At 35.4% G+C, this 13,021-nt stretch overlaps 1 protein-coding gene across 2 annotated transcripts in view; it reads right to left on the bottom strand.

Moving 5' to 3' along the window:
• The window catches only part of ADK (adenosine kinase), a 277,270-nt gene that overhangs the window by 196,185 nt on the left and 68,064 nt on the right, over positions 1-13,021 (bottom strand). For both annotated transcript variants that reach the window (XM_027739901.2, XM_027739902.2), the window contains exon 4: positions 6,721-6,799. In XM_027739901.2, the coding sequence (XP_027595702.1) occupies positions 6,721-6,799 (79 nt within the window). The remainder of the gene's footprint in view (positions 1-6,720; positions 6,800-13,021) is intronic.

Below are 13,021 nucleotides of genomic sequence, written 5' to 3'. Positions count from 1 at the left end.
TGATTTTAAGCACATAATAGGCACAAAAAGAACTTCTAGTTGATGGTGTGAGATTCCATCTCAAATAAAAGACAATTCCAGCAAAGTTGCATCAATATGAAAAAATTGAGAGTACACTTGGGGTGACGTCCCTGATGGCCCTTCCACTACCTCTCTCCCAGTCATGCATATTCAATACATTTTGAGGCTTGCTCCCAAGCCAAGCCTTGCTTCCTGCTATGCCTCAGTCTAGTCTACTGTACACAAGTAATGCAGAAATTTTCACAAGTGAGGAAAAGATCAAATTTATTAGCTATATGCCCATTTATACAGACTGACAGGAAAGTGAGGAAGAAATCACTAGATAACTGAACACGGAAGACCTAATGTATGATGCATTTCATAGATTACATACAAAAAGTACTGTTTAGCCAAGGGTACTACTAGGCAAATACATATAAACTTTACATTAAAAATATGGAATTGTTGCAAAAGTTGCAATGAAGCTAGTTATGTGTTTAAAAGATTACAGTTTATATTGTTCATAAAATGCAGTTCTCCCTGCATTTATTCTTCATAGAAAAATTTTTAATTTGACATACTATTTTTGGATTAAGCACGACTTGACTTCGTAGACACATGCTTGATATAAATCCAAGGTTTGGCTAATTACTCACATAACAAATAGTACAAATTTGAAACACATCTAAGCCTTCAGCACATACCATTTTTTATAAACAAGCATGAATCTGTTCATTTTTCAAAATGAAATTCTCAAACTTGCCAGTTTATTAGAATGTTAAAAAGCACAATCACTTCAGATTAACATATCAAGTTAATCATAACCGAAGACTAAAAATTGGAATGAAGTTACAAGCCCTTGAAGTACAAGCTGATACTAGAAAAGTGTCATTACTTCCCTGATGTATAGATGACAGTGGAACAGCCACAAAAACTCAAAAGGTTACGATCAGATGGCCAGAAGTAGTGCAGAAAGGAAAAGGGAGTCATGGTGATTTTCTCAGGTGTGTATTATAAAAATACTATTGTGAATTCCCAGGAGTATCTATTTGAAAGCTTCCCAAAATTTTTTTTGTTTTCCCTTTATCTGCCAGTCTTACAAATTCAACTTGAGATGTGTCAAGCTACGTTCTTCCAAGTTCACATGGCATCACCATTAATAAAACTTGTGTAATGAGAATTCCACAATTCTTCTGAGGATGAGCAAACAATAGAATACAGCACTCTCTAACTGCTAAGTTAGATCCACAGCAACAGCAGAATTGCTAGAATAAAAAATAAGCTATTAAGAAATAGAGCATAAACCAAGAGCACCCATTCTGAGGATGAAGAATGTGGCATTCTTTATAAGCACTTCCAGAAAAACGAGAACGAAAATATGCCGTTTGTTGACAAGGTTGTGTAGTTTAAAATCCAAGTTATAAAATTCTATCAAGACTTGAAATCCAGCGCTTGTGTTAGAAAGGTAAAACTTCAAAAGACTACTTCTTGCAGTTCTAACCTCAGCATTCCAAAATCAAAATAAACACTGATAAAAATCCTGCAAATTCGGCCTGGTCAGCAGCACTTGCCCTCTCCGCACATGTGAGCTATCTGGTTTAGATACTTTAAAGTCATGAGCCCTATTAAAAGATTCAGATTTTTTTCCCTTCCAAATCTATGTCCGCTGTTAGACAGGCACAATCTTAATTAAAATTACAGAGAGAACCTGAGTAGTAGTAAAATGAATCTGAATTTAGTTTGTTGGCAGAACCCTAAAACAATACATTATTTATGAACTGCACGCAGTTGCATGTATTCATATTTTATAGATCTAATATAATGAATCCAATCATTTGGAGAGATTGCAAGAGCTCAGATTAAAGCAAGATGTCACATATCATATTAGATATAAAGCCAAAATTTAATGAGACAAGTAAAGGTCAGAGAAGCACACTGCAGTTTCAATTTGATACCCCTACACTTCTTGTTCTTAAGCATGCATCACAACTTCAACTTTAAACATAAAGCAAAACTGAAAGTTAGTATAAAAGCATAATTCTAATGCCAAGATCACTAAAGCAAACAGGAACGTTAAACTTTAGTTTCTATGCCAGAAACTAAATGATTGCAATTCAGTTCATCCTCTCTAGTCCTCATTTTCCAAAGTATTATCAAGCAATTTTCAGTGACTGATGCCTGACTAATTGAAACTTCATCCAGCAAAATTATCAACACTCACTATTGATGGGTTGAGGAAAAAAAAACAAACAACTATTGTGTCTAATAGTAACAGAGTACCTTTAGAAGTGCATCATCTGCATTTTTACTGATTATTTGGATTCCAACTGTTTTGTGCTGCAGTGAGGAAAGCCCTTTGTCATTATTCCTCTTACCCTCTTCCCATTCTTACTTTCTGTCTCTACTTTTCCACACAATACTAAAGTCTTAAACAAAAAGATACTTACTTCAATAAGACTTTTCCTTAAGGCCTTAAAAGTACTCAATCTGTTCTAGTTAGCCATCTTTTCCAGATGGACAAATTTACACTCAAGAAAGATTAGAGTGGACAAGGAAAGTGGGTTGGTAAGGATGAAACAAGCATGGGACTGTGAGGGATGCAAAATCAGAGAAACATTGGGATTTTTATAGCTTTTCTCCTTCCAGATTACTTACTTCCTTTCCTCTCAATTTTGTCTGTTCTCTCACGTGTTTTTCCATCTCCACTTTCTTCCCTTCTTTCTGTCACTATTTCTCTCCTAATATGAATTAGTATTTCCAAGGCGTAATTTGCTGCTAATTTAATCTCATTAGGGAATGACTAAACTATCTCATTGATTTTATCTTTTCCATTTTTATGCCTGTTACTGTCATTTCCGAAATATATCAATAACTTCCCCCCCACCTCATTCATATCATGAGTCAAACCAAAATAATATTGATTCCCTCACTCTTTCCAGGATCAGTTTAAACAATTTTAATGTCCCAGAAAACATGAACATAAACAACCGACCTCCTCGGCTTTAGTACTGCCCTTCAACACTTTGGTACTTGGTACCAACAGTTCTTGCTACTTCCTTTCACCATTTTCAGGTATTTTTAAAAAATATTATTGACTTATAAAAATACTTTTATAACACACTTTTCAAAAGTGTGCTATTTCCAGTTTACTGCCCCTTTATCATTTATCTTCCATCCTCTCAGTGTTTATCCTACAACCTCCTGTATTTCTTTTGCAACAGAATAATTTTTCATTTGCTCCTGACTTTGCTTTTACAGAGCTTCCCCAATAATGTATGTTTTGACTATTTTTCCACATTTCATTTTGTGGAAATATGTCTACCACTTTGTATATTAGAAGCATTTCTACAAAAAAGATCCTTTCTGCTGTTCCTGATAGGTCCAGACCTTTCTCTTTTTCTAACCTTCCTGAGATACCCTGTCCATGTAATGTCTGTTTTGGGCACTCAACATGGCCAACATTCAGCTTTTTGAGCCTCACAATGCTCTCCATCTCTTTACCATCATTCACTCCTGCAACTTGCCACACGCTCTCCTTCTGCTCTGCTGGAAGACAACATTGAAAAAATACCAAGATTCCCTTTAGTACCTTACCAGCCAAATTCTTCCTTCAAGGCTGCACTTCAGATCTTCCCTTTCTGTTTACATGCTAGAAAAAAAGAAAATCTAATTTTGCTCTTCACAGCTTGACTGCAATTCTGATTAATTCTTTGTAAACTTCTAAAATCTTCATTTCCATTATAGTTGATGCCGCTTTAAATTTTAGTTCCAAATCCCATGATTTAAGTTTCATTTTCTTCCCAGTTTTCTTCATAATTCAGAGCTTCTTCCTATTGCCTCTTTCTGTGATTAACATCTCAAATTTCTCGCACATGATAAATACGGCATTTCTAGACATTTTTCCTCCTTTTTTAAAGAAATTGGCTTATCCTTTTCGGAAACAGATAGTACTTCTTGAGTAGATCTCGCTACCTTTGCAGATACAAAGGAAATATCCAAAATATATGAGCATATATAACAGAGGAGATGATCACCATATACCACGTAAGCAAGCATATGACAGGTTCATTGTTCCTTTTTAAACAGGTTATATACTCCTAAGTTTCTCCACCCACTTTGCCTTTGGGTATTTTTATTTCAACATAGTGTTGCTTTTCTGACCCTTAAAGAAGACAACTATTTGAAAAAAAGCAATTCAATAACCCTTTTATCTGCTTCCTAAGTTCTTCCTTATTTTAATCCAATCAATTTATTAATTGCACTTTACCTATTGCACTCCTTAATAATATCCTCTTCCCACTCAGAAACCAACTTTTAAAAAAGCAATTGCCAGAATTCAGAGGCCATTTATTTCCAACCATTTAACTCAGATAGTAGTATTCCATTGTAGTCAGGCTTCCAAGGATGCCTTTTTTTAACATGTCATTATTTCTCATCAATTTTTAAACAACTGAAGCAAAAATTTTTTAAGTTTTATCTTTTACTTTATAGCATGATTTTTCAAGCTTTTCCCATAATGTAACACAAGTTGAGAAATTAATAAGAGTGTTATTCTTAGGATTTCTTCCCCACATATCTTATTGCAGAGAATCCACATTCACTTAAGAGTGTGGCTCCCTCAGCACTCAACTTATTTATTGGTCCTTTACTTCTCAGCCACCAGTCAAGCTTGCTAAATCCATCTTTACTTTCAACAAATAAATATATATTTAAGCTGTTCATCCCTAAGATTGCTTACACACTCATTCTCTCCAATAAGCCAATGAATATTGCTATATAGCTGCAAAAATACTCTTCCAGAATTTCTAGTTCGATTTTTGGTTTACATTTCAACTACTTCTTTTTATCCTCACACTTTTTTTCTTCTGCTAAAGCTTAAAGAGCTTCTTTCAAGATTTCCAGAATTCTCTTTTTTTTTCCTCTCTCTCACTCTCCCATCCCTCTTTTTAAAGTCTTTTACTGATGTTATTTTATTCATGCACAACTGTTTAAGTTTCAATCTTATTTGAAACAGAAACTAGGAGATGACAAACCTTCTGGAGACAAATACAATTCCAGATGGCAACTGGAGCTGAATGAGTCTCCCAGCTCTGAGCCAAGATAAAGGAAAAGTTCACTGACAAAACCCAACCAGTGTAAGAAAGGAGCATTGACATAGAAATCTCTACATTTGGTTGATTTAAATTCCATCTATTTCCTTGACTCTCTATGGTGTACTGGGTCCTTCACAGTATAATTATTGAACAACACCTGCACTGATAGGTTACAAGACAGCTAAGAATGAGACATACTTCACTAATAAATTAGCTGATGCCACAGAGGTCACTTCAAGGAGAGATGGAAATAAAATCCTGGGCTCTTCGAAAACTTTAAAGTTCAGAAACTGAGCCTACCACATGCATTTGCTTCTAAACCTCCCCAGTTTAGATGTAGGAATGGTAGTAGAATTTCATACCTCTGAACTAATAAACAGTTGCAGAACTTCTTCCAAAAAGTTCGCCTCTAATCACCTGTCATGAAAGAGGCATCACCTCTACACCACCCCTATAGGTCAAGCAACAGTGATACAGAGACTGACTCCCATAACTTGAGCTCTCCTGATGAAGAGGCTTTTACAAAGTATCAGAATCAAACAAATTGTTAAAAACAAAGCTCAGAAAACTGATTTGATTTAAAAACCATAACCATTTCAGAATGACAATGCCATATACATTATAACACATGCAACATTTTTAAGATCACAAATATTTTCAAGACATTTGGGGTTTTAAAAAATGAAAACCTTTGTAAAGAAGCAGCAACTATTTTGTATAAAGGAGGAGTGCTTATTAATATATTTTTACCTTTTATAGCTGGGGGCAACCTTTATTAGATTATAACTTCCAAATGTGCATTTAATGCTATCTGGCAGTAAGTTTTAACTATATTGGGAGCCTGGAAGTTAATAAGCCAGGATCATTAACAAAAAGATTATAATTGTGTATTTTTATTTATAGAACTTTTACACCTCTCGCAATCTAAGAATATTCACACAGGTATATGCCTGAAAGTATTGTGACTAAAGGCATACTTTACTTACTGAAAAGCTAATATACCTGAAACCAAATCCATCATTACTGTTATTCATCATACCCATAGCCAGAAACATTCTCCTTGTATAAAAAGAAGTTTTACATTTTGATCTTTTATGGACAAACTTGCAAGTTCTTACAGGATAAATGTGATTAGAATCACAGAACAATGCAGGCTAGATGGGACCTTTGCAGGTCTCCAGTCCAACCCACAGGGCCAGCCTCAAATTTAGATCTGGTTGCCCAAAGAACTCATACTGGTAAGATATGAAAGTCTCCAAGAACAGAGATTCAACAACTCCTCTGTTTAACCCTCCTCATTGTGACATTTTTCTCCTCACTGTAAGATTCCTAACTGCAGTGAGGGACCTTGTCCTTGCCTCTTATCCTTCCACCACAAATCTCTGACAAAAGCCTTTCCCTCCCAGTACACTCCAGTTGTAACTACAACCTTAGCAGAACGTGTGTGAAAAGACTAAAGAGCACAACTTCAAAACAAATCATATAAAAACCTATAAGCATAATCTGAGCAACAGAGTCCCAAGTACCCACTCTGCAGTGCTCATTCAAACAGACAATAGAGAGCATCAAGTGCATTCAAACTCAACATTTGAAATTAGCAGTAATTCTTTGCTAAGGAAGAACAAACCTGGGCCACTTTAACGGAATTTTGAGTAGAACCACCAGCATGATATTCTACTTTGAATTTTTTCACAAGTTCTTCGAATCTGTTAAAAAAAAAAAAAAAAAGAGGAAAAGAAAAAAGTTAAACTTTGCAATTTTTTTTTCCAGAAAAAGACATGAAGATTAGAAGTAGATGACATCACATTATTTGTAAACAAGAAATTCATAGACATCAATTGTTATCCATGATGCAAGCTGGAAACATCTATTTAGATTTTGTCCAAATTACAATACAAAGTGTGACATCAACTTGAATTCTTCACCTTAAAGTTGCAAGTGGAGTAAACAACTGAGGGGAAAAAAAAATATCTGAAGTATAGGCTTGACTGTAGTGAACTGTTAGATAGGTGAAATATATCCTTGAAGAAAAATTACATAAATGAAGATATTCAGATACTTATTTCACCCCATTAAACTTTACATTCTATTTCTAGTTTAAGTGAGAAGATTGAGATTTGTTGCCTAGTTCAGAATTAACTTGACCCAAACAATGGTGCTACATTTTAAACATTCATATGAAATAGTATATTTTGACAGGTGAAGAACTTTGATGTGCAAATCTACTGGTGTGTGAGAAAATTTGATAACAGAAAAGGCAAGTGTCTCCAAGGTGAGCTTTCAAATCCTTCAAGTCATACAACTATGAAAACATAGAATTCTCTGTTAACATTCAGTAGTATATTAGGTTTGAACACTAAAACAAATATTTAAACTTTTAACAGAAATATCTAGCCTCATCTTTCAGATCAAACTTTCCAGTTAAGAGGCAGTGTCTGTAAGACACTCTTCGTTGCCTAGGACATGTGTTCCATCTCTGATCACAGAACACCAGAGCTTAAGAACCAGACTCCTCCCTGATCACAGGCTACAGAAAAGGGAAGTGTCACAGAAAAGGGAGCAGGAACGAGGGAGTTGAGGAGGCTGCAGGGAGGCTGTGCACAAATACTGCATCATGCCTTCAAATTCCAAGCACACTTCAAAATGAGTGGATTAAACAGCAGGATTAACAACCTCAGAAGACATTAGACTTAGAAGGAAATACTCCTGCAGGCAAGTCAAAATGTTTACTGTGAAATTTTTGCAGATTTGAGGTTCAAAATCACCTCAAGGTCAAACCCAATTAATAGCACAGCTTTACCCTTAATGCCTATTTACTTCATCTGTTTACCTTCAACAAATTAAGCCTGTCCAGTTAGATGTATTCCAATATATTTTACTGTATTTACTTCTACCGTCTTTATTTTGGACACAGTGAAAAATGAATGCTACCTGCCAACCCTACCTGTCCTCTCCCTCCCACAATCCCAATCTCTTTACAGTATATGAACAACAGTTTTGGGGATAGATTTGTCAAAGAATGACTTGTTTGTTTAAAAGGTGGTGTTTTTTTTTCAAAACCATGTTTCTAACAAGAGGATTTTTATTTCTGCAGTGCTTTCCATCTAAAGTGTTTGAATAATGAGCTACTCACCCTAGCAAACTACCAATGGGCAGACAATTAGAAAGAACCAAGAACTAAATTACTACATATGCTTTTCACAGTTATTCATACTATTAATTATCAATTCTACATCAAGCAATTGAAACCTCCAATGGTAGCAGTAGCTGAATGTGGGGAAAAAATATAACAAAAACCAACAAGTCTCCTAAGAATTGCTTCTCAAGCAAAGACAAACTATCACGAACCAATTAAGCATTTTGGCAATATTTTTTCTTTAATTTATTTGACATTTTACCTTTTCACTCAATTTGAGTGTGTACTGTGCAAATCACATAGTTATTTTTGTATTCTTGTGTATCTACAAGCATGCCACTTGATATTTTAATTCCTTTACTTAAAGGCAGCTAAAGTTTCCATGTCCATGTTATTTAATGGCATGCTAAACCTCATAAACCCAGTATATACTGCAGTTGATCACCTATGTTAGCAGCTCTAAACCTAGATAAGTATGTATTTAAATACTTGTAGTTCAAATGAAAAATAAAATAGGCAGTATCTCAATTTGGAAAAAAAAAACAACATTGGGAACAGCCATAACATACTGTCTGTATTATGAAGATTTCAAAGTGAAAGCTATGTAATCTAAGAAATAATCTGAACAAATTATTTTACAATTACTTAATAGAATAAGACAAACAATGGTGACTGTCTTCCAGTATTTCAGATGGAACATTAAGAGACCTAACTCCTTTTCTTTGAATTAAGATGGTGCATTCAATGTCTCTAACCATCTGTTATATAAAACAGAACGAGTTCATACAGCTGCAAGAAAAGTACATTTTGCTGGTCATTTTCCATGACACATCAAAAGGACAATATAAATTGTGATGTTTTAATCCACAAGAGCCTGGCAACCAAGTTGTATCAAGAATGACCTCAAAATTCAGAGTGCTGATAGTTTTTTTATCTTAAGATGAACAGTTAGATGGACATTTTTCACAGTGTCAGCAGATGGCACAGGCAGCGTGGGAACACAGACTTTGTCACTGTCTGCTGTATGCCTGACCCGCAAAGAGAAGACTGTCATTCCAGCATGCTTCAGAAACATGGTGTTTGCTTTTATAAAACCCTCCACTTTAAGGAAGGAAGTTCAACTTCCAAGGTCCGGGAATGCTGAACAGAGCTTCTGTGTGTGCTTCAGGACTAAGCTGTTATCACACTTAGGATAATTCAAGAAAATTAGAACCTTATGAGCAAGACTGAATATTATTTGTGTTTCACGTTCTGCAGTTGTTGGTCTTTCTGAGTATTTCTTCAGGCTCTGCTATATCTGAGAACTGTGACCCTTTTCCTGACCTAGCAACATACCATTACCTTAAATAACAGAATATAATAAATCCCACAATTGGCACCATATAAAGGGGGCCCTACTTTTGGTACCATGAATTTGTCCACCACATTAAAGCATATTTTAACAAAAACAAGTTTGCATTTGCAGCAGCATATGTTTTGAGCTGTGATACTGCTGATAACTCTAGCACTGACCAAAGAGGATATGTTCATGTTTTGCTCAGTTATACTAAAGGCAATAGCACTTAGAATTTTTCTTTTCTCCGTTTTAAAAAAGCATATACTACTAATTGAACTTGATACTGAAAGGTGAGCCTTTTCAGTAGCCTCACATTTGACAGAATTAATGGCTATTTAAAAAAAAAAAATATAAGGTGGTAGTCAAAGAAGCTATTATACAAAGGAATACAAACAAGAATGAGAACATAATCTTTTAGCCTTTTTTTTTTTTACAAAATACAGCTCCTTACATTACAGGAGGTCGAAGCTTATTTTTAGAAGGCACAGACTCTTCTTACATATGCCATATCAATTTGACAACCCTGTTTGTCTCTCAGACCATTCATAACCTGACCATCGCCATCCATCTTCTCTGTGTGCTCTTACAAAATCATGTTTTAACCTTACACTATTCCTTCCCATAGCAGCTCTTAAAAAGCATGATTTACACAGAAGAATGCACTCATCGTAACATCTAATCCCCTCAGACACCTGCAAAGATCATCTGTGCTGGCTACCCCTCTGACCAGCTCTTGCCTCTCCCCACAGCTCTCTTCTCCCCCTTCTCAGCCATTGCAAGCAGAAGTCTCTTCTCTGGGTTTTCAAGGCCCTGCAAAGTGTTCTGCACTGAACACACCATTCTTCATTCGGTACATTCAGATTTACAACAGCCTCTGGGCACAAAGCTGTCAACAAAAATAGCTTTTCCCTCACTAACCCATGATATCATCCACTGTCCAGTTACTAGAATTTTCTATGACTATTAGCAAATCTACTTTAAATCTTCCTGCAAACTATCTTTCACCGTAATGTCAAAAAAAGTCATCAGCAAGGCAGTGTGATTTCCTGAGGCTATTCTCCAGCGTAATAGCTGGCAATCCTCTCCTGGATCAATACCCATCTCCCGTAACTTGCTTTATACACAAAATCGGAGGCTTTTTGCAGTGGGGACTATCTTCTTGTTACACAGCAACAGATACACTCATGTTTGGCTCACCATGGTTTCAAAGCCAAACTGACAAGAAAAATAAGCACATAAAACATACCCTACAACTGAGAGCAGACAACATAAGGCAATGAAGCTACAGTAAGGAAAATTAAAGTAATTCAAGTAATGCCGTTAAGTTTTATGACACAATTTATATTAAACTACAAAGGAACTCTTTTTGAAGAGTTAAATGGCCACCGAATACCAACATTTAACTGTCTTATACAGAGAGTGTACCAGAAAAAAAACATTCCTGATGCATATGTCAGAAGCTACTTATCTGCAAGAAGTAGAGGAAAGTAGTCTCTTGTTTTTCAGCAGGGTGTGTTGCCCTGGATATCTTTTGATATATCTGCTTATTACCTAAGATGTACTCAATAGCATACATCAGCAGGGAGCTACACTTAAAAAAAAATCAGCTGCCAAAAACAGCTAGAGAGGAGAGAAAAATAATTTTTGCCCTTTTTCCTTTTGTATGCCAGATAATGACAGCCTGAATGTAAGACAAAAATCAGGTTATTTCGTATAACAATAATAAAATATTTTCAGTGGATTGTATATTTTGCTTGGTGTTATAAAAACCTTCAAAACCACCAAGATGGAAACCTCTTAAATAATAAAAGGTTGCAAGTTGCACATAAGTCTGTAACTTCTTTTCTTTGGAGGTAAATTGGAGCTGGGGATGCAGCCCTTGTTGATACCTCTAGAGAGGAAGGTAGACTACAGTTTGGTATGTTTTCAAGCTATTGGATAAATTTTAATTAGATTTTAATTAAAAATCATAATTAATGGTGATTCTGACACCTTTCCCAGGCATTTATTTTTACTGGCAAGAAGCAGCCATATTAAGACATGGCAATAGCTTTAAATGTTCAGCTGTGAGGAGAACCAGACTAATACACTGACAGTTAGACGTTTGATCCTTTTAATTGCATTTTTAAAAATCTACTTAAATCTTCAAATTAAGTAACCTGTGTCAGAATGTCTATGAAATCACTCCATAAATAAAAGAAAAAAGTATTTAAGAGAACGAGCATCATATTATACAACCTGTTTTAATAATACTGAAAGCTCAGTAAAACTACAAAACCAATAACAAATATTTCAATTTTTAAGGAAACCCTCATGGAATAAACCAACACAAACAACTAAATAATGCCAAACCTGCATCCTGATTGTTTTGCAGGGCATGGCAGAAGTAGTTATGCATACATCTGGACAAGCCTGTCATCTGTCACATTCTCAGTTTCCTCACAGCCTGGGCCAAGGCCAGAACGACGCAGGCAGCCACACCACCAGGCAGATGGGGCACATGTTGTTGAAAGACAACCTTTCCTGGTCTGTGTTAGCAGGCAAGCTGAAGCCCTCATAATTTCATCCTAAGCAAAATCTAATTTACATTTAAGGAACAGGTCTAGTCTTGAGATTCAAGTATGATGATTAAATTACAGGGTATTACTTCTAAATAGAAGGGAGAATATTTTAGGACAAATACTGTGGGTAAAAAGAAAAGCAATACATATTTTTTAACTCTAAGGAGTGTAGCTAATTTCTCTATCTAAATTGTACAACTCAGTATTCAAAGTTCAAACTCTAGAAAGGATAGTTACATATAGGAACAATGTTACCCCTACTCTTTGAGATATAACAAATTAAGATTGAAATAAAGACATAATTGGTTGTTCTTGCTTAAAATTGGACCTGAAAGAGCAAAAATCCCTTTTTGAAATGAGGTACATTCACAGAGGTACATGAGAAAACTTTATAACAGCTGCTTGGCAATGACTGACTTTATGCAGAGCTAGTTCTTCTTATTAGCTTGGCACAGAATTAAAGAGCTTGGGAATGGGTAGGGGAGTAAAGGGGAAGAATGAAACATGCTAAAAAGGAAGTATTGGAGACAGGTTAGCACCATGGACATATAACACAACAGAAACCTAAACGTGTTAGGAATATGACTGCTAAAATTGAATAGAGCATATTATCATATTTTTCTCCTTTATTTACTGAAGTTCATAGAACGGTGACTCTTCATGAAAGCATTTACTGTTGCAAACTAGAATTTCGCATAAAGTATTTTCCTAATCACCTCATCCAAACAAACACCAAATGAAAAAAGCCAGTAATTCCAAACAGGTTAGGATTATGAGTACCAAATGTTAATATATGAAAGAAGAAAAAAAAAAAGCATAGGCAAATTGCAAGATTCATAGCTTTGAAATATTTTACCACAAATGTTAGCAAGGTTGAAAAAAATGCACTTAAATG

The sequence above is a fragment of the Pipra filicauda genome, unplaced genomic scaffold (assembly GCF_003945595.2).
Source record: "Pipra filicauda isolate LSUMZ 115617 unplaced genomic scaffold, ASM394559v2 scaffold15_size4787011_pilon, whole genome shotgun sequence".
NCBI lineage: Eukaryota > Metazoa > Chordata > Aves > Passeriformes > Pipridae > Pipra > Pipra filicauda.
This window is presented reverse-complemented; position numbering and strand designations above follow the sequence as displayed.